This window comes from Symphodus melops (genome assembly GCF_947650265.1).
Source record: "Symphodus melops genome assembly, chromosome: 21".
Lineage (NCBI taxonomy): Eukaryota > Metazoa > Chordata > Actinopteri > Labriformes > Labridae > Symphodus > Symphodus melops.
In genome coordinates, this window is record NC_136711.1 from 2253494 (window position 1) to 2279037 (window position 25544).

Here is a 25544-nt window from a genome sequence, read left to right on the forward strand (position 1 = left end):
GATCACAGGTCAAGACTTCTTTAACTCACCTCCTCCAGGCGCGCCTGAGCTCGCACCCGGCCCAGTTCCTCCTCTGCCTGGGCCCTCTCAGTCACACATGCTGCTTTGGCTTTACTCAGATCCTGCAGACAATGACAGTCAGAGTGAACGTTACAGCACTGCTTGTGACTACTAAAACTAAAAGGTTTCACTATGTTTAATGTCTAATCATTTACAGCCCAAACACTGTTGCATATATATTCTTGGGCCTGGAGGTAATGATCATGGCTCAATGTGAGCCGTTGATGGAAGGAAATCAGTAACTGCAGCTGTATTGAGAAGCAGCCCAGAGACTCACACTATAGATCACAGGAAGCACTGAACAGCCAATCACAGTGATCGACGCTGACATCGACTCAACATGTTGAATCGGCCCTAAAAATGCAGAGAGAAGCAAAACCTCGGGCGACGATCGCTGAGCTGTGGCCGCCGACCTCCGCGGTGCGTCGGGGTCTTTAACGCTCTTTGACTGGTCAGAAGATTAGAGAGTCCATCCACCAATCGCTGGACAAAACGTTTGTGGCTCACACACCACGAGAGGCTCACACTAAATCTCCTGACTCTTCCCAGCCGACGCCTACCTCATAATCTTTACGATGACATTTTACGAGACGGCTGGAAGGAGAAAATGTGGAGAAAGTTTGAGTGCACGATTTGCTTTCACGCACGCCGCTCATCCTGAAAGATTCGCTGATGTTTCACAAGTTTTGTGAATGTGTGAATTAAGCATGAGACAAATTAATTCATCATAGTCTCACAGTTCATCTGTGCAGGATCAATCCTGACAAGTGACAAGAAAACAAGACGTGGGAAATCCCCAGGTCGAGAGACGCCAACGTGTTGATTTGAATAGTAACACAGTTACAGAGAAAGCATAAGCCCCGACTTAAAAAAACAAAACAAACAGACTCCATTCAGTCTTTGGGATTAACCTCAACAGCTTCTATTGAAATTCTGTTACGGTGGAAAACTAACAGTAATTGTAAACGCTGCACCACAAGACATTTGTGTTTCAGTTAAACGGTTCATTCTTCCCCGCCGCGTTTTGATCAGCGTCCAGGTGGCTTCAGAAACATTTTGAGAAGGAGCAGTAGACACACACACCTGAAGGCAGACAGGCAGCCACAAAGAAGACAGAATCATAACTGTGTTTAAAACTCAGCGTGAAGTGAAGTGTCATCAATAATCGTCCTTTAAGCAAACTCTGACCTCCTCCAACTGGATCCGCTGTCCCTCCAGTTTGAAGATGCGCTCCTGCAGCGTTCTCTCGCTCTCCTCCAGATGTCGATTCACTTGCTCCACCTGCACAGAAATGTCAACTTCATGTTTTTTATACAGTCCTACAGTGTTATAGACTTTAGGTTCATCACGCAGAAAAGTTAAAAATGCAACAAATAGTCCGCAAGTGAATAAATCTCATGTCAACAGCTCCTCAACGCACAAACAGCAGTGAGTGCTGTCTTCTCCGACAACAACGCAGCAGCCAGTATGTCCTCTGTAGGAGCCATAATGTGTGTTTTTACTTTAGTTATTATTTGTTGTATGTTGCTCCTTATATGGGTTTAATATTGTTTCCGGTAATTAGCAGGGGTGTGGTTTACCTTATTTTTACCTGAGCATTTGGGGTGGCGGGAGGCTAGACAAAGGGGGTGAGTGTGGTTGGGAATATTTTCTGTTGACCGTTGTATTCGTCATTTTTCACCATAATCATCTTTGTTATCCCTCATCGTCTTTTTCATTGGACATTTTGTTTTTTCCCTTTTTTTGTGTAATAAATATACGCACAATCTACAATCTGGACTTTTGGAATTTTTATTGAAACGAGTCACGGATACCAACTCACTTAGCCTCTGCGGCATTTAACACACTCAAGCCGCCACAATGTCCTCCTTCTAACTTTAGATTCTGCTCCTGAATGCTCTGGATTTGATTGGACCAGAGAAGGTAGGCGGGGCTTTGAAGGCCGTTTTGGACGCCCCTGGGTTTGCCAGATATGAGAGCAGTTGTCAGGTCATCAGCGATGTTATCAGCGATGGAAGCGGGCAGTGGAACTGCTTCAGATAGTTTGCTTTCAGATTATTACAAAGTTTTTATCTCATATCCCAAAAAAAACATGTGCGTGGGGACTTGCCTCCTTTTGGCGGAGAGCGTCCATGTCGTCCAGAGCCTGCTTGGACCTTCGCTTCTCGATTTCAAGACGGTCTGTGAGAAGGTGACATGCAGGACATCTCTGATTGGTTCCAAGGGAAAAAGCAGGACTTTCTGTATCTGTTAATGTTGTGTGCTGTTCGGTGAGCGTGCGTTACCTTCTGCCTGTGCGAGACGCAGCTTGAGCTCTGCTGTGCTGTTGGTCAGCTCCTGCTTCACCTCGAAGATCTGCTGCTGCTGAGACTTACACCTGCGCTCCAGCTCCTCCACCTGTCACACACACACACACACACACACACACACACACAGACACACACACACACACGTTTAAAAAAAAGCTCTGTGGGGGTTTGTTTGTCTCAGGCCGTCTTAAATGTAACAAGGAGGAGAACAAATACAGTCTTGTTCAGCCATCGATACACCACAAATGAACCCAAATAAATAAGTTATAAATGTATATTTTATAAACTCAGAATCATTAATCATTGTGTGCAGCTAGCGTTTTTTTGTTCTTAGCTCCAGCGTCTCTTTCAACTGTTGTCAATGAGTAGAAAGTGTAAGCAGCAGAAAGCGGCGGCCTGGATGAAAAGCATCTTCAGATCGCTCGTTCTTTTTAAAGAGGCCGCTCCGATACGCTCTTATTTTGAAAAACTTTTAACTCTTCTCAGCACTGGTATGTTCTGAAAGCTTGCACCCATCACATCCTCTTCACTCCGTGTCTGATCTGGAAATAAATGATCTCAAGTATAAAACGTGCAACTCCTGCAGCAACATGGCCGACGTGTCCTTGGGCAAGGCACTTAACCCTGAATATTTCCCCCTGCTTCGTCTGCAGTGTATGAATGGATTTGTGACTTCTGATGGTTTCACTACATACGTGATTAAAACTTTTTTTTCTTTTAATATCCTGGGATCTTGTATTTTTTTTAACTTTCTAGTCTTACTTTGTTCTTGAGCTGGATGTTGGTTTCTGTCAGGTTTTGGGTCTCTCTCAGGAGTTTGGACTCTCGGAGTACACTATCCTGCAGGATGGAAACACACACACACACACACACACAGTACACTGATTATTGAAAACAAGCCTGACTTATTTTAATAGTGCATATTCAAGCTGAGCAAACAATGGAGCAGTTTCTATCCTGGATGTGAATCCAGAAATCTGCCGACCAGTGTGGTGCTCCCTTCAGACGCTTCAGAAAGTGTCCGACCGTCTGCATGCGTCACGACACAGCTGATCAGAGTGTGACAGTCTCATGTGAACAAACCTCTTGCTCTTTCTTCCTCTCTCTGCTCCGTCGCTCTCTCTCCTGTTCTCTCTCAGCCTTGACTCGAGTCAGCAGCTCGCCCATGTTGTGGTTTTTCTGCTCGGAGAGGGCGAGGGCGGCCTCCGTCATCTGCAGCCTGTGAAACACAAACACACTTCAGCATTATCACTGAGCCCTGATCTGTTCTCACCTCGCTGACACTCCTCCCCTCATCATGCTGCAGCTTAAAGGTCGTTGCTTTTGAAACGATCAGAATCCCTGATATTCTACACAAACACGCACGCTGAGTAGCAGCTCTTTGTGTGGTGAAAATGAAAAGCATACTTGGCAGTGAGAGAGTTGACAGCTGACTTCCTCTCATTCAGAGCTTCCTGGAGTTGGCCGATCTGAATGGACGTGGACCTGATCACAAAGAGAGGGAGTCATGAGGTCGTGGAAACGGGACCGAATTTATTTCTGGAAGGCGTAGTGATTGAACGGACAGATTAGAAAGTGTGCTGCCTAAATGAGTATCCCTGTTTTGTGTTCCATTTTTTTTTTTTTTTTTTTTTTATTACAGTGGAAAAATAAAACTAATCAGAGTACACAGCAGTACCTCAACTCACCTGTTGGAGTGTCCCATCTCCTCCCTCTGCCTGTCGATGGTTTCCATCAGGTTTAAGAACTTAAAGAGAGGGGAAGAACAAACAAACGTCATCTTAAAACCTAATCCTTAATCTGCAGTAAAACTTAGAAGGTTTGAGACGATCAAAACAAACAAACATCAAATCAAAAACCTGCAGGCTCTAAATGAAAGTTTGTGGATTTGTCCGACATATTGAGACCTGTTTGACTGATTTATCTCTGGATATAAATATTAGTCAGCAGTGTTAACTTCGTTATGGAAAAACATGACGGAGATGTGCCAGTAATGAGTTTAAAAATTGGTCTTTGATGTTTTTAAAAAAATAAAACATCCCTCCTAAAGTTGTAGAAAAACTTTAAAATGTTCAAATGCCATTCAAATGTATTCGATGAGAACCCTTAAGGATATCTATGTTGAAGTTATTACAGTTTCATCCTGACTGACACAAACTGCAGAGCTGGAAACAAATGGCTGACGCGTACTTCACAAAAATCTCCAGTCCAAACTCTTCAGTTCAGCAGACTCAGGCAGCATGCGCTGAGCCTCAACCAATCAGCAGCCAGAGTTGACTGGATGCTGCAGAGGCATGAACTCATAAACACTGAAGCACACAAGAGATTGTGTCCATACTAACGGCATGTATGAATGACTCTCACACTGACTCTTTCTCCTGGAGGGGTTTCTCTTGTTTTGGAGAGTGTTACCTGTCGGCCCTTCTCCTCCTTCAGTTTGTGGATCTCCTTATTGAGGACCTGGGACCTGCTGCGGCTCTCTCTCAGGGTGGACTGTCGGTCTGAGTTGTGCCCCGTGGACTGCTCTGTAAGGGGAACACAGTGAACGAAAAGGCTTGTGAAGGAGAGAACGGAGGGTGGAGGAGATACGCGTGTGTAACAGGTATCGCTGGGTGTTAATCTGTTGGAGATTTAAATGCACAAAATTGTTGGTCATCAGAAATGATGAACGTGGTGCAGCATTCGTCTGTATGAAAACATGAATGTAGTCTCAGTGACATCGCCCATCGAGGTGTAATCGAGCCCAGTGAGGGTGCTCGCAAGTGCTGACTGTCGATCAACCTACCGAGTGCTCTAAATGTGTCACCAGGAATGTTGTTCCCAGCCGTCTCCAGCTGCCGGACGCTCTTGTTCTTCTGCAAAGCCTCCAGCAGAGACCGGCCCCCCAGCAGGCCGATGTTGTTCCACCTCAGATCTGTGAAAATAACAAAAGCAGAGAAAATGTTCTTCAAGCTGGAACATCACATCAGAAAGTTTTCAGCAGGCTGCAGAAAATCATTTGTCATGTCTTTATGACTCACCGAGGACTTCCAATGTGTTGTTGCGTTTGAGTGCCAGAGCCAGCTCGGACGCTCCCTGATGGTTGATCTGATTGTTGCGCAGGTCCAGATGTGTCAGCCCGCTGTTGGAGGCCAAACCCTCGCAGAACATCGAGAAGGCTTCATCCCAAACTCCGAGAGCGTTCCACTCCAGCACCAGCCTGCACACAGGCACATACATCAATGGAAGTGTTACTTCAGCCTCTTCTTGTGGAACAGGATAAATGCATGTTTCTTTGTGTTTGAGAGGTTGATTTGTTCATTGTTCTGTTTTGATGTAAAGTTGAGAAACTAATGGAGAATACAGTACGACGTCTGTGTTTTATTTTGAAATTGACAGGATGCTCTGTGTGTTTCATTGTCTGACATCCTGTTCAGCGTGACGGGTGCCTGCAGACGGCTCCGTTAAAAATGGATGTTTGAAATGGAGCAGAGAGGAGTGGCGCTGCTGCTGCTGCCACGGTCCGTAGACGGGGAGCGGCGCTTTCTGTGGAAACACAATCATGGAGTGCGGTGCACATGGACTCTGTGGAAGTCGAGGGTAGTAAACGATCAGTTTACTACCCTCGACTGATTACATAATTTACATAAGCAAAACTACATTTCTGTTGGGCAGGGGGCCCAACAGAAATTACTACCCGATCAGTTTGTAGATAGTGCGGTGGATTCACTGAGAGTTACTCTGGATTCAATCGCCCCCCTAAAACAGAAGGCAATCAAACGACAGATCAGCTCCATGGTACAATTTAGAAACCCGTACTCTAAAACTAACGTCACGTAAATTTGAAAGAATTTGGCGCTCCACCAAAACGATAGAATCTCGTTTAATTTGGCCAGACAGTCATAATAGATATATGAAAGCTCTACGGCAGGCCCTCACTGCCTATTACTCGTCTCTTATTGAAGAAAATAAAAACAACCCTAGATACCTCTTCAGCACTGGAGCCAGGCTGACAGAGAGTCATAGTTCATTCATCTATTCCTTTAGCCCTTAGCAGTAATGATTTCATCAGCTTTTTTAATGATAAAATTCTAAACATTAGAGACAAAATTAGCAACTTACTACCTTTACTTAGTGCAGATTCCTCCTATAATTCAGATACAGCAGAAACGGTTCCAAATTCTGATACTAACCTCGACTGTTTTTCTCCAATTAACCTCGCAGAACTAAATTCGATTATTTCTGCATCTAAACCGTCAACCTGTCTTTTAGATCCAATCCCAACCAAGCTGTTTAAGGAAGTCTTTCCTCTAGTTAGCAGCTCCATACTAGATATGATCAATTCATCTTTAGCAGCAGGTTATGTACCCCAGTCATTTAAAGTAGCTGTAATTAAACCGCTCCTTAAAAAGCCTACTCTTGATTCAGGAACTCTAGCTAACTATAGACCTATATCTAACCTTCCTTTTATCTCCAAGATCTTAGAGAAAGTGGTAGCTAATCAGCTGTGTGACTGTCTCCATGACAACAGTCTGTTAGAGGAGTTTCAGTCAGGATTTAGAGCTTACCATAGCACTGAGACTGCACTAGTTAGAGTAACAAATGATCTTCTGTTAGCCTCAGACAGGGGACTTCTATCTGTGCTCGTCCTGTTAGATCTTAGTGCTGCTTTTGACACAATTGACCATCAGATCATGTTACAGAGACTAGAACGATTGCTTGGAGTTACAGGGACTAGAACAATGACTTGGAGTTACAGGGACTGCTTTAAGTTGTAAGTGGTTTAGATCCTATTTATCAGACAGATCTTAGTTTGTGCATGTTCATGATGAGTCCTCTTTGTACACCAAAGTTAGCCATGGAGTGCCTCAAGGATCAGTGCTTGGTCCGATTCTATTTACATTATATATGCTTCCTCTAGGTAGTATTATGAGAAAACACTCCATGAACTTTCATTGCTATGCAGACGATACTCAGCTCTACATAGCAATGAAGCCAGAAGACACCAACCAGCTTCGTAAACTAGAAGCCTGCCTCAAGGACATCAGGACCTGGATGACCAGAAACTTCTTACTGCTCAACTCAGACAAGACTGAAGTTATAGTGATTGGACCTAAGAACCTCAGAGAGACTTTCTCTGCCGATATGACGGCCCTTAGTAGTATTAGTGTAGCCTCTAGTACCACTGTTAGGAACCTAGGAGTTCTGTTTGATCAGGATATGTCCTTTGATTCCTACATTAAACAAATTTCAAGGACAGCTTATTTTCACCTTGGTAATATCTCTAAGATCAAACAGATCCTGTCACAAAATGATGCTGAAAAATTAGTTCATGCATTTGTTACCTCCAGGTTGGATTACTGTAATTCTATTTTAGCAGGGTGCTATGGTAAATCTCTAAAGACCCTTCAGCTAGTCCAAAACGCTACAGCTCGTGTTCTGACTAGAACTAGGAAAAGGGACCACATGACTCCTGTATTGGCTTCTCTCCATTGGCTCCCTATAAAATCTAGAATAGAATTTAAAATCCTTCTGCTCACCTACAAAGCTCTGGTGGTTCACCACTGGTGGCTCACCTGCTCTGCGGTCAGGCACCATCCTATCTTAAAGAGTTAATTGTACCGTACTATCCGACAAGAACAATACATTCCCAGAATGCAGGCCTGCTCGTAGTGCCCATAGCCTCTAAAAGTACTATGGGAGGTAGAGCCTTTAGTTATCAGGCTCCTTTGGAATCGTCTACCAGTCGGGGTCCGGGAGGCAGACACACGAGGTACTTTTAAGAATAGACTTCAAACTTTTCTTTTTGATAAATCTTATAGTTAGGGCTGGCTTAGGACCAGCTCATAGTTATGCTGCTATAGGCCTAGACTACCGGGGGAACTGGCACCAGGATCTCTTATCTCTCTCTCCCTCTCTCTCTCCCAGCTTTCTTATCTTATAGTAATAAGATATGTCTATCTTTGTATTCTAACCTCTCCTTTTGAGCTCTCTTAGGTTCCTTGGGACTGTTGGTGAGGATGGCCTGCCCAAACAACCCCCCCCCCCACCCCCCACGAGGATGGCCTAAAAAAAAACGCTATATAAATAAAGATCGATTGATTGATTGATTGATTGATAAACTTATAACCCACCTATGCAGAGTCTTGTTGCGTGCAAGCAGTTTTCCCAGCACCTCACTTCCTTTTGATCTCAGGTTGTTTCCCTGGAAACAATCATTTGCATCAACTGACCAACCACTGATGTCCATAAAAAAACAAAACGGAATTCTGATGAAAGGTTTCGGCAGGTGTCACCTTCAAATCCAGAACTTTCACAGTTGTGTTACCAAACAGTCCAGACAGAAGAGCTTTGGAACCTGGAGGTCACAAACAAACAATGATCATATTCAGACTCCAGCTATTAAAGTGACCAATGAGTCGCTCTGATTCACTGGCCTTATGGAGATTTACCATGAACGTGCACAACTTAATTTATATATAGAGCACCACCCTGCTGCCCTGAATCACCTACATGTTGATTCATCCAACACAGAAAACAAACCCCAGAATATTTGCTCCTGTTGGGGAGGTCATATCTGACCATAAAGATTAAAAAAAACAAAAACATTTTTTTTAAAGACTTACATCTTCAGAAGAAACAAATGAGCTTTGATTAATTTTCTCCAGATACACTTTTTTTTTGTAAAGACTTAGGTTAAAATTGTCTTTAGGTCCTGAACAGAATTAATGTTGTCTGAAAAAGGAACAAATAAATCTGACATCTGTATCAGTTTGTAAGTCTGTAAACTTCAGCCAATGTCCGGCACGAGGTACCAATCTGATGAACCAATCACATGCATATCTATTGAAATGGAGTGATTCATTGTTTGTGACTCACCCTCCTCGCTGAGCATGCAGTCACTGAACGACACCTCTGTGAACACGGTGTCGTCGTGTAAGGCCCTGGCGAGCACAGAGCAGGTTTCTACGGAGAGACTCTGGCCGCTCAGGTCCAGTCTGCAGCCGTGTGCCGACACCCCGCTCTCCTGCAGCTGAGCCACAACGCTCTCCTGAGGCTCCACTCCTGCCTCCTTACACAAACGCAGGTACGACCGCCTGAAATCCTCCATCCTGGGTCTCCAGTCTCTCCTTTGTCATCTGAGGTGTGCAGCGCCGATTTTACGTCTTGCTTTTTCGCCCTGTGAGATAAGAGACAGAATATTCAGTATGAGCCATAATGTGTATTTCACCTCGGCTGATTATTTATATTTTGCTCCTTATATAGGTTTGACATAATTTCTGTGAATTTGCTCTCGGGAGTGATTTAACAGCTCTCTTCAATGTTTTAAGTTTGGACTGCAGTACCCACACCAAACACTAAGTGTCAGAGTTACATGTTGCTGTTACACTGCAATTGCTAACAAAAATAAACACAAATAAAAAGTAATGTGAAATACAAAACTACCGTAACACTGACGTGCACACAGCAAACAGCAATCCACTGTGTGCAGGAGCTGCTGCTGTTAGACTGACACTTTGTCATATCAACACGATATTTGTTAAATATAGTGAGGAAGGTCGAATCAGAGGCGCTGCTTGCCAACAGGCAAGGTACACAACTGCTTGGGTCCCCAAACAAGTAAGGGGCCCAGTGGGCTGACCAAATGAAAACTAAATCAGGACACATTATGTGACAATTTTGAAATGACAATAGGAAGTACCCTGAAGGGGGCCCCATCTCTTTGCCCCCCACTGATTGCTGGGCCCCAACAGACTCTAGAATCACCACTTCCTGAACCTAAAATTGTCAATGAAAATCACTGGACAATAAAGAGGAGTTATGCAAGGAGAAGAGGAAGTTCATTGTTATAGAAAATACACTTTTTTTCCACATTTCTGAATCTTGCAATTACCTGATTTACTGAATAAATTAAATGCATGACTTTCAAAGCAACTTCTCTGTGTTTGCTTGCTCTTGCTACATATTATGATAAATTAAAATCGACACTCGTTCTTATCGAAGCTTTCTCCAATTTTTTTCTTGATGACTTGAACGTCACGCAAACGTCACAGCTATATGGTCACAGTCACAAGCCGGCAACTCGGGTTTCATCGAGTCCCAGTTATCGTTAATAATGACGCTTTAGGACGGGCGTTCATGAGCTCATAACTGGTTAATAAGGTGACTTTGATATTACCGAGGAGCACCTGAACGCATCATTGTTATGTTAGCTAGTTGGCGAACTCAACGAGTCTGAAACAAAAGCATAAACTTTATTAAATAAACACTGTACCGTGAATTAATTTGTGTCTTGTTTAAATATGTATATAGAAATGTGTTAAAAATATATATATATATATACAGCACGTTAAATATTTAGCTTTGTTAGGACAAGAGAAACTGAGTGTTGAAGTGAAACCAGTTAACGGCTTTTTAACCGTTAACCAAAATGCAAACTCCGGAAGTGTTTGAGGAAGTTTACTTTAAAATAATTAAAACTACAAACCTCAACCAAGACCGTTCAAATATCTTCCTGACGGTTATTGTTGTTGATTTAGAAAGCTCAACTGACTGTAGGAAGGAAGCCAAGCGACTACGTAACCAGGAAGTGGATTTCGCGCAAAGCACGCTGGTCAACGTTGTTCCTCAAACGTGAGTATTTTTTTCTAAAATCGTAAAAAACATAAACATTGAGTGACAATGGGTGCCGAATGTGAAGCTGCGCACACTACAAATAAAGTTTGATAACGTTGTTTCTAAATGTTAAATGTCATATATTAATGTTAAAAATAAATTCTGAATATCTAGCTTTGATTATAAATGTTTTCAATCTCAGCTAAATATTGAGAAACTTAGCTACACAGTTGACAAACATTTAATTAAATGTGAATAAAAAAAATATAATCAATTTGTTATCGATATTAAGGATTAAAAGATTTCAGATACCGATATATTCATATTTTAAATACAATTTGGGGTTTTGCTTTAACGGCGTTTCAGATACCAACGTATTTTATCTCGAGAAAGTTTTTTTTATTTATTTTTTTCAAAACAAATTTCTGTCTTTAAAACTTTTTTTAACCAGCAGATGGCAGGGTACAACATAGAGTTGGATATAAAGATGTAGAAGAAGAATAGTTTCAGACGAAGAAGAAATCGAGCATGGCAGGAAACATAAGCAACACTGTAGCTCCAATCACAAACTGTCTTTCCAAACTACAGTCTGTAAATGGATTATTCGCGGTCTATAAAAAGAAAGGACCGACGTCTGCAGACGTTTTAAACACGCTCAAAGAAGCTTTGCTCAAAGGTAAGAAGAAACACAGACGTAATGTGACGTGACGTGACGCAGGCTCTGAGATGTTTCTGTCTCCTGTCTTTCAGAGGCTGGTGTGAAAAACCCCAACCCGAGGAAGAGGAAGAAGCAGAGCCTGAAGATGGGGCACGGAGGGACGCTGGACAGCGCCGCCTGTGGAGTGTTAGGTGAGCGCAGAGGTGCTGCTGCACGTCACACAGGTGCTGCTGCACGTCACACAGGTGCTGCTGCATGTCACACGGGTGCTGCTGCTGCACGTCACACAGGTGCTGCTGCTGCACGTCACACAGGTGCTGCTGCACGTCACACAGGTGCTGCTGCTGCACGTCACACAGGTGCTGCTGCACGTCACACAGGTGCTGCTGCTGCACGTCACACAGGTGCTGCTGCTGCACGTCACACGGGTGCTGCTGCACGTCACACAGGTGCTGCTGCTGCACGTCACACAGGTGCTGCTGCTGCACGTCACACAGGTGCTGCTGCTGCACGTCACACAGGTGCTGCTGCACGTCACACAGGTGCTGCTGCACGTCACACAGGTGCTGCTGCTGCACGTCACACAGGTGCTGCCATCCGTGGCGAGTCTGTTGGGGTCCAAGGCTAAATGAACTGGGGGCGCTTTTCTTCCTCTTTTCTTTTTTCAGTTCCAGGCAGATAATTCCTGGACTTTATTGTCCTTCGATGACTTTCACTTGACTTTTGGTTTTGACAGGAATAATACACAAGATGCTCAGCAGGGCGATGAGAGTGAATGCTGTTAGATGCCTCTCCCCCCCTCCCCCCCCCTTAGGGAGGTTTCTTCTCACATTTTCTCTCTTGTTTATTACAGTTGTTGGCGTTGGGAATGGCACAAAGATGCTCAGCACAATGCTGACTGGTTCGAAGGTGAGTGTGTCTAAGAGACATAGAGACAACTTACAGGTTTGCACACCTCCATGTGCAGAAAGGTTCACTCTACTGTTTGTTTTCCAGAAATATGTTGCTGTGGGAGAACTGGGAAAAGCCACAGACACTCTCGATGCCACCGGCAGTGTGATTCTGGAGAAAGACTTTGGTATCTATAAACAGTTTGTCCATTACAAATGAATGAATGTGCAAAATAACCAGCAGGTGTGCTCGAGCCTGTCAGAGCTCTAATGTGAGTAAAAGTTCTCTCCGGCATTGATCGATATCTTTGAAGCTAAGAACAAACTGATGTCAGTATCTTCATGGAACCGTTCAAGTGGATTTCTAGAACATGTTCAGAGGCTCAGTGTTTCGCCTCGTCTCGTCCTTATATCTGTGCACTTTGTTGTCTCTGTGTTTGCATGAAGATTTTTTTTTTTTCCTGCAGAACACATCACCAGGTCGGACTTTGAAGAGAAGCTGAAAGCGTTTACGGGTGACATTATGCAAGTTCCTCCACTGTGAGTAAAGCCTCCAATCAGAGAAGAGAAAAGGGAGTGTGTTCTGAGCTTTAGCTTTCAGATCTTACAGAAGTGAATTTCACTACGACGGGAGTTGAGCCTGATGTCTTTGCTGCACTGGCTGCAGGTTCCACCTGTAATCCAGATGCAGGTCTCTGCCACATGTCCTGTCTCTCTAAAGCCGTCCCATTTAACGTTTAAATGACACAGACTGTGGATGTGATCCAGATAAGAACCAGGATGGGAATACTTTATATAATTATCACATGTCAACTTCAGATTCTCTCTGATAGCTTTTGAACATCTGGGGCGTAAAAGAGATGAATCATCTCAAGCTGCTGGTCTCCCATCAAACTGCCTCTAGGGGTCACTGGAGGGCCTTTTGAAATGTTGTCTTTCTCCCTCTGTGATTTATATTTGACCCGCTCCGTGATGACGTGACAGGGTCAGCCTGTGATGTGGGAGTTGACTTCACTGCCAGCCTTTTGAGGTTTTATCATCGTGATCTCTCTTGTGTCGTCTCAGCTACTCGGCTCTGAAGAAAGACGGCCAGCGTTTGTCTGTCCTGCTGTTGAAGGGTCACAAAGTCGAGGCCAAACCAGCGAGACCGGTGACGGTGTACAACCTGACGCTGCAGGAGTTCAACCCTCCTCTCTTCACTCTGGGTCAGCACACTTTGTTCCATGCACTTCTAATAATACTAGCTCTTCTAAGGTCTTGGTGCTCTGACAGCAAAGGCCATGTCCTCTTTAGTTTTTACCTTGGAACAGCCAGCAGGGCTGCATCCTGGTTCAGAAGGGGTTAAAAGCTCATAAATATAAAAGTGTGTCCAGCCCATGTTTATGCACAGATGTGACTTTCACGTCACGTAATCTGCTGCTTTTTATGCCATGTGACACACTCGAACAAAGTGTGATTTAAAGTTGTGCGTCTGTAACAGATATCGAGTGTGGTGGGGGATTTTACGTCCGAAGCTTGGTGGATGATCTGGGAAAAGGTGAGTCTGAGGCCGCGTTACAAAGTCACAGCGCCAACTATCTGCCTGGAATTATACTGCACCCTTTTTTATCCTTTCTGCAGATCAGTGTGCACAGCAGTTATCCTGATCATTTCTGTGTATACATGATCAATCAGTCATGAAAGAGTCAACCCTGCTCATACCTGAGAATGATATGTGTGTGTGTGTGTGTGTGTGCAGCTCTGTCATCGTGCGCTCACGTGAAGGAACTGACCCGGACCAAGCAGGGTCAGTTCACCTTGGAGGAGCACACGTTACACGAGGAGCAGTGGAAGCTGGAACACGTCCTGCGTACTCTGCAGCCCTGCCCCGAGTCTGAGGAGGGAAAGAACTGTAAGAAAGCGACAGAGAGAGACTGTAAGACGCCAGCGGAGGATTAACACGAGCCACAGCTGCTCGCCTCTTCACCTCAACACAACTTTTCATTTGTTTTCGAGCAGACGGAGTGCAGCACTGTCAGGAAGCATTACGGACCGCATTATTTAATTCATGGTTTTTATGTTTGCGCTCTCGTGGTTCCTTTTTTCTTTCTCACACAAAATCCAGTTTGAATTTCCTTTGGTAATAATTCTGTTTTTGCGAATAACAAATCCATTCCGACCTGAACACCAGCATCGGCTCCATCTTTTCATATTTATTTATGTTGTTTATTTTCACTAAGGGAAAGTGTATTGCTCACTAGCAGTAGTAGTTAGCTATAAGCTCATTTACATCTGTATTCTCTGAGCATTAGACACAGACGTCTCTGTTAAGACTAAGAAACACAACAACACAACCACTGAACAAGGCCTTCCATTAATCCACACTTCACAGATGATATAAAAACTATCATAGGCTAGGAGCTCCTGCTGGTGGTCTCCTGCAGAGATAGCGCTCACCTGCTTCCACAGCATGACTGTTTCTAACCCGATGTTGCCCTCTGATGGCCGTGTAGAGACTGCAGCCTCCGGACAGTTGCGCATTGCTTTCACGTCAGTCTATGGTCCGTTTTCAACGCAAGTCCTGTTTGGTGTTTTTTTTTTAGATCAGAGTTTATGTTTTGATTGTCTCTTTACATCACATGTAAAATGTGATCCGCATCCTCTACTCTTACGTGAATCATCACATGATGATGAAGGTGGCCCACATGTAAGCTCCGCCCCCATCAGTGACTTTACTGCTGTTCACATCACTGTCTTAAATAAATCAGATCTGACTCACAGAGGCACAAAGCAAAACAGAGTCAGGTCACTTCTGGCTGCAGTGTGAACGCAGCGTGTGAGTGATGATGGTGGAAAAACATCCTGGTGGTGTTCACATCTTTCAGTTTACCTTATGCAACCACTTGAGTTTTTATAATGATAGATAGATAGATAGATGGATAGATACTTTATTCATCCCGAGGGAAATTCAGGATAATAATAAGAATAACAATGATACAATAAAGAAGCTCGAGGGGAAAGTAAGCTGGTCAAGATTGCAAACGCTTTCCAGAATGTTTTTTTCAAGATGTTATTTCTTGGATGATGCCAATCAATCAGTCTTTGTTTGTATAGCACCGATGCAGAACAAATGTTATCTCCCCAAAAAGCAATTAAAATACCTTACTCATTGTTAGATTATCTACAAAGACCCAACATGAATCCATCATGAACACTAAGCAACAATTCGCAAAGTTACAGTGAAAACAGATTTTAAAGAGGCAGAAACCTCGAGAAGAACCAGACTCATGGCCTCGTGCGTTAACTGAAAAAAGAGACGTCCAACCAGCAGCAACGATGTGTAATGGGGAGCAGCAGACTGTTAAAGCTGCAGGCCTGTGTCTCCGAGGAGACTGAAAGGTAACCTGGATGGCGCCGAGGAGCAGCTCGAGGCCTCTGCTGAAGACTTATCAATCAGTTTTTGGACAGCAGTCTGACGCCGAGCGGATCAATGCGCTGCAATCATTGTCTCAGTCCAAATATTAGCAGTTTGGGGATTTTCTTTCATGTCTTCAAGGCTGTTCATATCTCTGTTTGCTCTCTGGGTCTACTTTATCTAAATTACAGCCGTTAGAAAGTTGGCAGCCGCGCGCTTTAAAGACGCATCAGGATATCGAGCCATTAGATTGTATCAGAGCGCGTGCAGGTTCCTCCTGATAATCCATTAATGAAGTCACCTGGTAATAAGAATAATAAAACAGCGTGTCTCCGTGCTGTAACTCCGAAACAAAGAAGAAGTTGTCGGTTATTGTTTAACACTTTGTGGTGAACGTGTGTGAGCACGAAGTGAGCCATTAAAGCGATTTGCAGTTCTAGTCATTATCACCTCGGCCGCACTGATAGGCGCGTTTCATAGGAACACATTCAAATTGTGAGTTAATCACTCGCCATTGAGCTGCCCCGTTAGTGATGTGGATTGCAGTGAACTTCTATTTCTCTGAGATAACGGCTGTTTGATTAGTCAAAGAGCAGCGTAACGTGCGTCGGAACAGTGCGTAAAAAGGACGTGATGTCTTTATGAGAGTTGAGTCTGAAACTTGTGTTTGTATCTGACAGACACATTATTACAGTCTTCTTTAAGTGAATGCAGCTTTAAAGCCACTTCTCTGCTGGATGAAGATACTCTAAAAAAGGAGTAAAATGTGTGCACTTCATGCAAGTCGAGGTCTCGTTTAGGGAGGGAGGGATGGAGGCCGGAGATGAGGACGTATGTTCGGGTGCCGGTGGTGGGTGCTCCAGCCTGGAGAATAACTGTGATGATCCTTATCCAGGATGATGCACATACTCGGGTCTGTTATGACCAAATAAAACTCACATACAGCCATATTACAAATACACACATCTTTACACACCTTTCCCTCAACATCCTGAGGTTGGATCTTCACACACATATTCTCTCATGAAATGTTTATAGATTCCAACATGGCGATCACTTTGGAGAGTTTCCATTACAAAAGCAACCATCACATAATTGTATCAGTCGCTTCCCCTGGAAGGAAACTGAGGGTTGCATTTTTAAAAAATGGATCAATTTCTAATCAGTATTCGGCTGATAACATATCACCCTATCCCTTCGGCTGCACCACAAACCCTGAGCCAAAAGCAGTAAACATGTAACCAATTTGGCAACAACAAAAAAGTTTAAGTTTAACAAAGTACCCCCCCAAAAAAAATTCAAAGAGACAAGTTAAGAAGAGATTCATCTCCTGTTTTTCTAAATAAGGGGATGAAACCACTTCTTCTGTTTAATACTTTTATCAGAGCCAATAATGTTGCGGGTCCCTGGAAGCTTTGCTCAGCAATTTCATAATTAGATATTTCTTTATTTATGATGACACACAGTTTTATTTAAACTATGCAAATAATGTGCGTTAATGTACATTAAAAGAACGCGGTGTGAATAAAATCTACGGGTAATAATTCTAATTCTTTGGAAGGAGACAATTTTAAAGCTGGTTAAATGTAACGGACTGATTCTGTTGAAAAACGTGGACCTGTATTTACTCTCGTCTGTCTATGATCACGGTGGTTCTATTGGGGCTCTGTGGTAGCCAATCAGAAACGGCCATTGGGCCACCTGCAGGAAGTTGCCCGTCCACTTATCTCCTCCCTCCTCCGCCTGCAGTCAGATAACAGAGCCAACAGTTGGACGGAGTACCAGCTTAGTCCAGCACCGCAACCTGATGGACACCAAAACACTCTAAAAGCCTCCTCAGACTCTCTCTCTGGTGAAAAAAGTTCACATTGGGGGTAAGAAAAGAAAAAGAAGTTCTTCTCAGATACTGTCGATAAAGAGGAAGGCTTTAAGGAGCGGCAAGAGCGACGTAGCCTTCCGTTAACTCAGCTCCAGCGTGCAGCGGTGACACCAAATAGCACCATGAGCGTCCCACTTTACGCACCGACTCCCATCCAAGCGGCTCACCCGACCCCCTTCTACATCGAGGACATTCTTGGAAGGACAGCCACCTCTGTATCTCCCTCTTCTTCCTCGCCCACCTCCTCCTGCTCCTCCACACCGGTCATCCCCACACCGACTCTCCCGTCGCCCAACTCCTCCTTCACGAGTTTCATCTCGCCGTACCGGACGCCGATTTATGAACCTACACCTATCCACCCGGCGCTGTCCCACCACGCAGCAGCGGCGTTAACGTACGCCTCTGCCGGGACCTTCCCCGGGTCCATCTACCCGTTCCACCACCAGCACCACCGCTCAATGGGGGAGTACGCGCAGGCGCTGCTGAGGCACGACCCTCTCGGTGAGTTTGACGCATATGCGTAAAAAACTCAACTGAAAGGGACTTTTTGTGTTTAAAACGTTTTTAAGTGTTTGTCATCATCTCTTGTTATTATCATGCTTTATTGTGTATTACTTGGTATTTTTCCACGTATTGGAAGAAAAGGTGCAAACTGGCTCGGATGATGTGGCAATATGAAAACTTTTACCCTCTCTGTCCTCGCAAGCTTCAGTTTCAGTGTCAACGAAACCAGTTTTTTTGCATAAGTATATCACGCTTGGTCATGCATGCATGTCGAACTCAAGACAATCAGCAGCGACATGCAGCCTATAATAAACTCAAGTACATGGGCCTAAAGCTCAACTTTCTGAAAGATGCCTGTCCGCGCGCACATGAGTCACATTGTTATTGTGACAGACAGGGTGAGGGGGAGGGGGGAGGGGGGGCACAATGGCAGCAGGCTTATCCATTCAGTCCGTTTGTGGTGATGATGGTGGTGATAGGGGACGTGGGGGTGGGGGGGGGGGCATGGCAACCTTGACTCCTTTTCCTGACTCCCATTGTTCTGAAACATCAGAGGAGCAAGTCAGCCAGTGACTAAAACATAGCTGAGCTCTAAATCACTTGTTATTTGCGTGTGTGTGTGTGTGTCTGTCTTTTTAGGCTTACTTATGAGCACCAACCCCCCCCCCCCCCCCCGAAAGTTATTTCTAATAATCAGTTGGAGGGACACCACGCTGCGTTCAAACCCCATTAAACGTATATAAGACTGAAGTAAACATCCTTATAAAAAATAAATCACGTCATACAGAGAAAATGCGATCATTAAAACACGGAGTATTTGTGATGCGTAGTGATATGGGGCGCATTGGCACCGTTTTCAGGGTTTGTTTATGGCTCCAGAAAACCGTTTCAGAGGTTGGGGTTGTGTCGCCCACATGTGCAGCTGGGGGGGAAAGATGTGAGTGATGGTCCTCTTAAGTATAGTGTGACATGCGGGCCGCCTGGCTTTGTGTTGCGGCCCCCTTTTTTCCGTTCCTAGCGGAAGCCGTGAGCCTGTCGATAGGAGTAAATCTGGTTTCAGAAGCTGTTAAATGTTTTCCTGGCTCACCCCGGCCAGCCGCTTCCTCGGGAGCTCGCTGCACCACGCTGATTATTTTATCGACATCCTCAATACAGACATATTCAGGAAACACTCGGCCTCTGATAGCCCGGGATCCGTTTTTCACATATTGTTGCACTTCCTCTGCCTGGCCTGTGAGGATGTGGCTGACTTTCTTTATGGTTGGCGGCGAGAAGAAAATAAAGCAAACAGGGAAAACACATGGAGGCCTAATGGGACTTTAGAAGAATAGATAAAGAGTCATTCAGACGGATTTAAAGCAGAAAAAAGAAACGGTATGACTCTGCTCTAAATAAATACAAAACAAGTAGAACAAAAGGTAAAACTGCAAAGGTTATTCAAAACAGTTAAATATTAAAACTCGTTTCCATTCAGTTTATAAAAAGAAACAGAGTTTATGTTGAATCCGAAGGTTTCTAATCTGCTTGTGACTCCCTCTTCTTAAAAGTATTTCTTGCTGAACCTTTTATTCCAGCTCTATAAACCAGGTTACACGCTGCTATGAAGTAGACTTCAGGTAAAGGTGACACGATGTGATAAAATAGAAAGTCTAACAGCGCTCTGCTGTTTGAGATCTCTCGTTTTTCTCGGGACTCTTTTTTTTTTTTTTTTGCAGCAGTTCTCATAACACCAGTTTTTCCCCTGCTCTAATATTTACACTCATCTTTAAAGGGAAAGTACATTTACTGGGAAAGAGTTCTTCTGTGCATGTGACGATACGATACTCTGGAGATTTGTCTAGTACTCAGTCCAGAGCTGCACACATTTAACTGCCTGAAATAAAAACAATCGAAACTAAAAAGAATCCAAACAGGGAAGCTATACACACCACAAACAACAACACAATAAAATGAGCACATTTTTAAAACAAGAAGTCCAACTGTGTAGTCATCGTTTTTAATTTCTTACTGGATACATCAAATCATTGCACACAAAAACATTTATTTGTGTTTTTTTTTTTTAATATTTCTTTCTTCCACGTGTTTAGATTTCTTTATTTGTTTGTAGCCTCAAACAGCCTGCTGTGCACACCGGAAGTACTTGATCTTTTTGTAGTTTAACAAAGGTGGGAAAAAAGGATCACTGATGAAGATTTAAATTGAGGCAGGAAATAAAAATGGAAAGGTTTACAACGTTAGTCAATCTTACCAGAAACCTACAAATAAACAAGAGCATTAAATCTAATAATATTGTTTAATTTATGTATAAATCAGAGAGATTAATTAAAATTAAATCCTTTATTATCTCACAAGCTGTGGCAAACACACACCTCTCCATAATTGTAAAATCAGATATCCTCTTTCTTCTCGATCACTTTCTCATTCTTCCTCTCCAGATGAACAGTCAACATATCTTTAAACCGTGACTATCTCAAATCAGAATTATGACGAGTAAGGACTGAATAAATCTGAAATGAGAATTTGTCCTGCAGGAAAACTTATAGGTTTTAGATTTTTGTAATTTAAGCCTTACACGTGCACGGTGACGCCATTTCTCAAAAAGGAAGAATGACGTTGTGAAAATCTGTAAAGGCAATTGTCAATCAATCATTTATATCTTAATTGTTAATTTTTACTTGGAAAAATTAATGACTGACAACTATATTGAGTAGGCCTATTTTTTTTTTTAACATCTGCTTCTCACTGTCACTGATTTACTTCACAGTTCCATTACAGGAATTTAAACATGCTTTAAATTAAAAATACAGAAGAATAAAGGAGAGAAAAATGCCAACAATGTCCGAGTCTCTGACCGCTCGTTTGATCAGCTTCAAGATGCACCATAAAACCAAACTTTTTCTCTCAGTGTTTTTCACTGCTTGGTTAAGAAAGAGTCCTGCAGGCCCTGCAGGATTAGCCAATTTCCCTCCGTATTGAAGGTAATCTGACAGCACTTTCACAGCAGCAGCAGATTTATAACGTGTCACTGAGAGCACAGGACACGAGCGGCTGTTAGTGGATGCCATCGCCTCTAATCACACCGCAAAGCAGGAAGCACATGAAGCGGATATTTGGCCATAGTTTTCACTCTGTCACGACCTTCCTTAAAAGACAGAGAGCTGCAGGCCCGCGTGCGTGCGTGCAGCAGGCCCGCGTGCGGCGCTGCCATTGTTCGTGCAGGTCATTAAGTGGAGAGGAAAGAGGACAAACAACAGCCTGATTACACCGCAGCGCCTCCCATAATACATTTTTCTACTTTTGTGTCTTCAATGTCCCTAAATCCTTTCTAATGTTTCTCTTTTATTGAGCATACGGACAATCATTTTAAACTATTAAGACAGCGAAAACAAAGTCAACAGTCGTGTTTAAATAGTGACAGAACAAACAGAAGAAGAAGAAGATCCTATTTACATCAAAGTAAGCCCCCAGCTTCCAACTGTGGAAATTCAATAGTTTTTGTGACTGATTTCTTTACCGTTTTGAGTGATAAACATGCAGTCCCCTATCAGGATAATAAACCTGCACATATGTGTAAGTTTATAGAACTAAATGAATCTTCATGGTCTGCGTTGAGAATTGAACTCCTCGTCCTCTGCAGGGAAACCTCTGCTGTGGACCCCGTTCATCCAGCGGCCCCTGCACAAACGAAAAGGCGGACAGGTCCGTTTTTCTAACGACCAGACGATCGAGCTGGAGAAGAAGTTTGAGACGCAGAAGTATCTGTCCCCTCCGGAGAGGAAGCGCCTGGCCAAGATGCTGCAGCTTAGCGAGAGACAGGTGAGAGTGGACCCGGTCACAGGTCTCTACCGAGGCCTTCTTCAACGGTGGTCATACCTTTTATGACTGTATGCGTCATGTGCCACAAAGTTAAGCTTTACATTAATTCGCTTTGTTCGTACTTTTCTTTCTTTCTCCTGAAGCTCAACGCGACAAAAAAAAAACATGAAATAGTCACGAAAAATGAGCTCGAGGGTCTTTATATGTGAACGTGCCATTTCACACCTTAATATTAGATTTTTTAAATAAAGTTTTAAACGTTTTGAAACCCATTTCTTGGATGAAATTTACTTACTTTAGAGAAAAATGTGTCGTTCCGTTTTACATGTTTTATTTTGTTCGAACATAATCAACGTAAATGTGTGTTTAGTCAACCGTAATCCCAACATGTAAATTACTGTTTTAAATCCGAGTTTAAACAAATCTGATACCTACCAGGAAGATAAAATCCCCTTATAACGCCACGTGTCTAAATGAATAATAAAGAGGCAGATTAATGTAATTTAGGCACTATAGATTTTATTTGACGTGGATATCACAGTTACATTGGATGAACCAGATGTTTCATCTCAACAGCTGTCCACAGGAGGTTTTATTTATGTCTGATGGCTTTTCTTTCTACTGGAAAAAACTCCACTTTTTTTTTTTTTTTTTTTTTTTTTTTTTAATTTTCAGCATTTTGAGTCAAATATGTAATATAATAAGTAATATATAAGTTAAAGTCGTCAAATTTTTTAAAATGTAAAAAATGTTGCGGTGAATTTACAGGTTTTACTGAGAGAAAACACGAGAACAAATGACCTTTAAATTAAGTGAAAAAATAGCCCAACGTTTCAGGAAAAATGAACCAACAGTGGGTAGAAAATCAAAGTAATTGTTATGGAAGAAAAAAATGCAGAAATCAAATTTAACCAGAGTTTTGGTTGAACAGGAAACGCATCTCTCAGCATGTTCTTCCTAATTTAGTCAAAAACCAACATTTTTTAAACGTGAATATTTCCAGTTATTTCCTCTGTCAGAGGTATCGGTCAGTCTCCTCTCAGTCAGAACCGTTTATCCCGCTGTCATCTGTGTTCACTGATCAGAACAAATGTTTTCCAACAGTTTGGTATCTGAATAAAACTGAAGGAAGGATTCTCCTTTTTCCCTCTCAGGTTAAAACCTGGTTCCAAAACAGACGAGCGAAGTGGCGGAGACTAAAACAGGTGAGAGCTTCCTCTGAGTCTTCTCTTTGTGTTTTTTATGGATGTATTATGAACCTGTGGTAAACGAAGCAGGTGAACAGAACAGCACCATGTTGAGTTTGTAAATTTGGATGAAGACGAAGATGAAGGGAAGTCCAGTTTTTAGCCTTTGTTTAACATGTGACACACACGGGCTGAAACTCAAGCCCCAAAAAAGCACTGATGGAGGGGGGCTGCCCACATCGAGCGCTCCTGAGCTGGTATAAGGGAGGTCTCGGTGTCTTGCTCATGGGCACTTCAGCAGTGCTCAGGAAGTGGACTGGTTTCCAGATTTGGGCTGCACAGAGACTTGAAACACTCAGATCCCAACCCAAGTCCCTCCAGACTGAGCCCAACATTTCCATTATATGTGAGACTTCATCAGTGTAGGGAATCAAACCTCCAACCTCACGTCACCTGAGCAGTGGTTTTACTGAGCTACAGAGAAGGCAGATATGAAAGTAGTCTGTCAAGTTCAAGGACTCTAACCTTAACCTTCAGACATACAACTCACCAAGTAATGAAATAACGGACACGGATAATCTTGGAAAAGCAGCCTCAGAGATCTCAACCTCTCGCCGACCCTCTTCTGCTTTTCTTCCCTTTAGCTCTTTATTCAGAATAAATGTGTGTTTACATTAGTGTTTGCCTGCGTGATCACAAACCGTTAGTTAATACAATCATACAGAAAAGTCTGAGTGATTGACAAGTAGATAATATGCGTTGTGTAATCAACTGGTCTCGACTGGTTAAACTTGCTGATTTGAATAATTTTGTTACAAACTAAAAGTAAATCTACAAAACTGGCAACTTCCCCCAGTGGAAGTTTCCACTACTGTTATAGTGAGATATTATAAAAAGCATACTGGAAATCTCCCTAAATATAACGTGTCAGCAAAAAGCATTGAACAATTGATAATATGGTTCTCGATTTTCTAACATAGTCCAAATCAAATGAGATGAATTTAATACTACAGCGACAAAAAGATGAGTAAACTTCTGCACACTGTTCAAACTGCACATGCAGGGATGTGAAGGTTCATCGTGATAAATCGACTCAGAGGTGTCGAGACAGAAAATAAAAGAGGTGCAGAGATAACAGAGGAGACAAAAACTGTGTGACGATTTGCACTTTAAGGATGACACTGAGGGAGTTGTTGCTTCCATACTTTTTGATAATGTCGATCAGAGAATCAAACCTGTGTGACCTCTTCATTCACTTCTCCCTTCTCGTTGTCACCAGGAGAACCCTCAGGGAGGTAAGAGGGAGGCGGAGGAGGACAGCGCCGCCGAGAGGAGCAGCAAAGCAGAGGAGACCGCCGACCCCTCGGGGGTCCCGAGCCCGCCACACAGACACACGGAGCTGTCACAGAGCGCCCGCTGTACGCAGTCCCCCACAGAGCTGGACTCAGACGTGTCAGACACAGACCAGGAGCTGGACATAGAGGACGATGAGTTCACACTGAAGCCCTAGTCCTCAGTGACAGAGACACTGTGGGATCCTCCACCCGGACACTGCGGAGCTCCTCCTCCGGACTTTAATGTTTCAGCTTTGCAGGAACGCCAAACTGACAGACAGGACAACAGACTGCTTCCTGGAGTCACATTTTATACCAAATCAACCCAGAACCCCCCCCCCCCCCTCAGAGGAGCGTCACCCCCACGTTTGTGTAATCACTGTAAATATCTGATACGTCTCTTTCCTTCGTTTTGTTTGTCGTCTGAACGATGCTCTTAAGTCTGTCCTCTTTAAATGTGACATTCAAAGAATTCATGTTTCTTTAAGTTCTATTAAACCGTGTTTGTGTTAAGGCTCGAGTCCTTCTCTCTCGCTCGACCATACGCCAGAGGATTTTATTTTCTGGTCAAATTGATGGTTAAAAACGTGAGATTGAAGTCAGAAATCCATCAAAGGAAAAACTTTTAGTTAGAGAGGAAAAATGACATTTTAAAAACAGTTAAAATGTGAATATTTCAGAAATATTTAAATCCAAGACTTCTCAAATAAACAGGATTTAAATAACAGAAGTAAAACCGGCTGTGCTCGATACTGTTGTGAAATACAAATACAAGAGGACAGTCGGTCAATAAAAGTGAAAAAGACCAAAAAACAGGAGTCAATATTTAAAGAAATACGACTGAGCTCAGATTCAGAGAAGTTATTTCATGTGTGCTATAAAACTCTTTATTTTAATAATTAAAATTACAATAAGAAG

The 25544-nt window shown here is 43.1% G+C and overlaps 3 protein-coding genes across 4 annotated transcripts in view; 2 read left to right on the forward strand and 1 right to left on the reverse strand.

Annotated features, from left to right (window-relative positions):
- lrrc45 (leucine rich repeat containing 45) overlaps positions 1 to 11025 on the reverse strand; it is a 164712-nt gene extending 153687 nt beyond the window's left edge. For both annotated transcript variants that reach the window (XR_013777966.1, XM_079333573.1), the window contains exons 1-15: positions 10837 to 11025; positions 9228 to 9528; positions 8645 to 8706; positions 8483 to 8553; positions 5390 to 5568; positions 5155 to 5283; positions 4782 to 4894; positions 4058 to 4116; positions 3777 to 3854; positions 3453 to 3588; positions 3132 to 3209; positions 2346 to 2457; positions 2171 to 2241; positions 1249 to 1341; positions 30 to 122 (exon numbers count right to left, since the gene is read on the reverse strand). Coding sequence is in view for 1 of the 2 variants with exons in the window: in XM_079333573.1 (XP_079189699.1) it covers positions 30 to 122; positions 1249 to 1341; positions 2171 to 2241; positions 2346 to 2457; positions 3132 to 3209; positions 3453 to 3588; positions 3777 to 3854; positions 4058 to 4116; positions 4782 to 4894; positions 5155 to 5283; positions 5390 to 5568; positions 8483 to 8553; positions 8645 to 8706; positions 9228 to 9459 (1506 nt within the window). In the remaining variant the exon portion in view is untranslated. The remainder of the gene's footprint in view (positions 1 to 29; positions 123 to 1248; positions 1342 to 2170; positions 2242 to 2345; positions 2458 to 3131; positions 3210 to 3452; positions 3589 to 3776; positions 3855 to 4057; positions 4117 to 4781; positions 4895 to 5154; positions 5284 to 5389; positions 5569 to 8482; positions 8554 to 8644; positions 8707 to 9227; positions 9529 to 10836) is intronic.
- Positions 11026 to 11433: 408 nt separating this feature from the next.
- Positions 11434 to 14676, forward strand: trub1 (TruB pseudouridine (psi) synthase family member 1). Its single transcript, XM_079333582.1, has 8 exons — positions 11434 to 11640; positions 11715 to 11813; positions 12476 to 12531; positions 12619 to 12700; positions 12980 to 13052; positions 13578 to 13717; positions 13993 to 14049; positions 14251 to 14676. Exons 1-8 carry the CDS (start codon positions 11493 to 11495, stop codon positions 14448 to 14450), a joined length of 855 nt encoding a protein of 284 aa, XP_079189708.1. The 5' UTR covers positions 11434 to 11492; the 3' UTR covers positions 14451 to 14676.
- A 2552-nt stretch (positions 14677 to 17228) lies between these two features.
- On the forward strand, positions 17229 to 25109 carry hhex (hematopoietically expressed homeobox). Its single transcript, XM_079333710.1, has 4 exons — positions 17229 to 18286; positions 21927 to 22105; positions 23260 to 23310; positions 24572 to 25109. Exons 1-4 carry the CDS (start codon positions 17908 to 17910, stop codon positions 24800 to 24802), a joined length of 840 nt encoding a protein of 279 aa, XP_079189836.1. The 5' UTR covers positions 17229 to 17907; the 3' UTR covers positions 24803 to 25109.
- Positions 25110 to 25544: the final 435 nt, after the last annotated feature.

Bases quoted from the DNA above. Each gene is read 5' to 3' on its own strand.
- trub1 (XM_079333582.1), top strand. From the start codon at position 11,493: ATGGCAGGAAACATAAGCAACACTGTAGCTCCAATCACAAACTGTCTT. The intron at 12,701-12,979 runs GTATCTATAAAC...TTTTTCCTGCAG, and splicing joins GATTCTGGAGAAAGACTTTG to AACACATCACCAGGTCGGAC. The intron at 13,718-13,992 runs GTCAGCACACTT...CGTCTGTAACAG, and splicing joins CCCTCCTCTCTTCACTCTGG to ATATCGAGTGTGGTGGGGGA.
- hhex (XM_079333710.1), top strand. From the start codon at position 17,908: ATGAGCGTCCCACTTTACGCACCGACTCCCATCCAAGCGGCTCACCCG. The intron at 22,106-23,259 runs GTGAGAGTGGAC...TTTCCCTCTCAG, and splicing joins TGCAGCTTAGCGAGAGACAG to GTTAAAACCTGGTTCCAAAA. The intron at 23,311-24,571 runs GTGAGAGCTTCC...CGTTGTCACCAG, and splicing joins AGTGGCGGAGACTAAAACAG to GAGAACCCTCAGGGAGGTAA.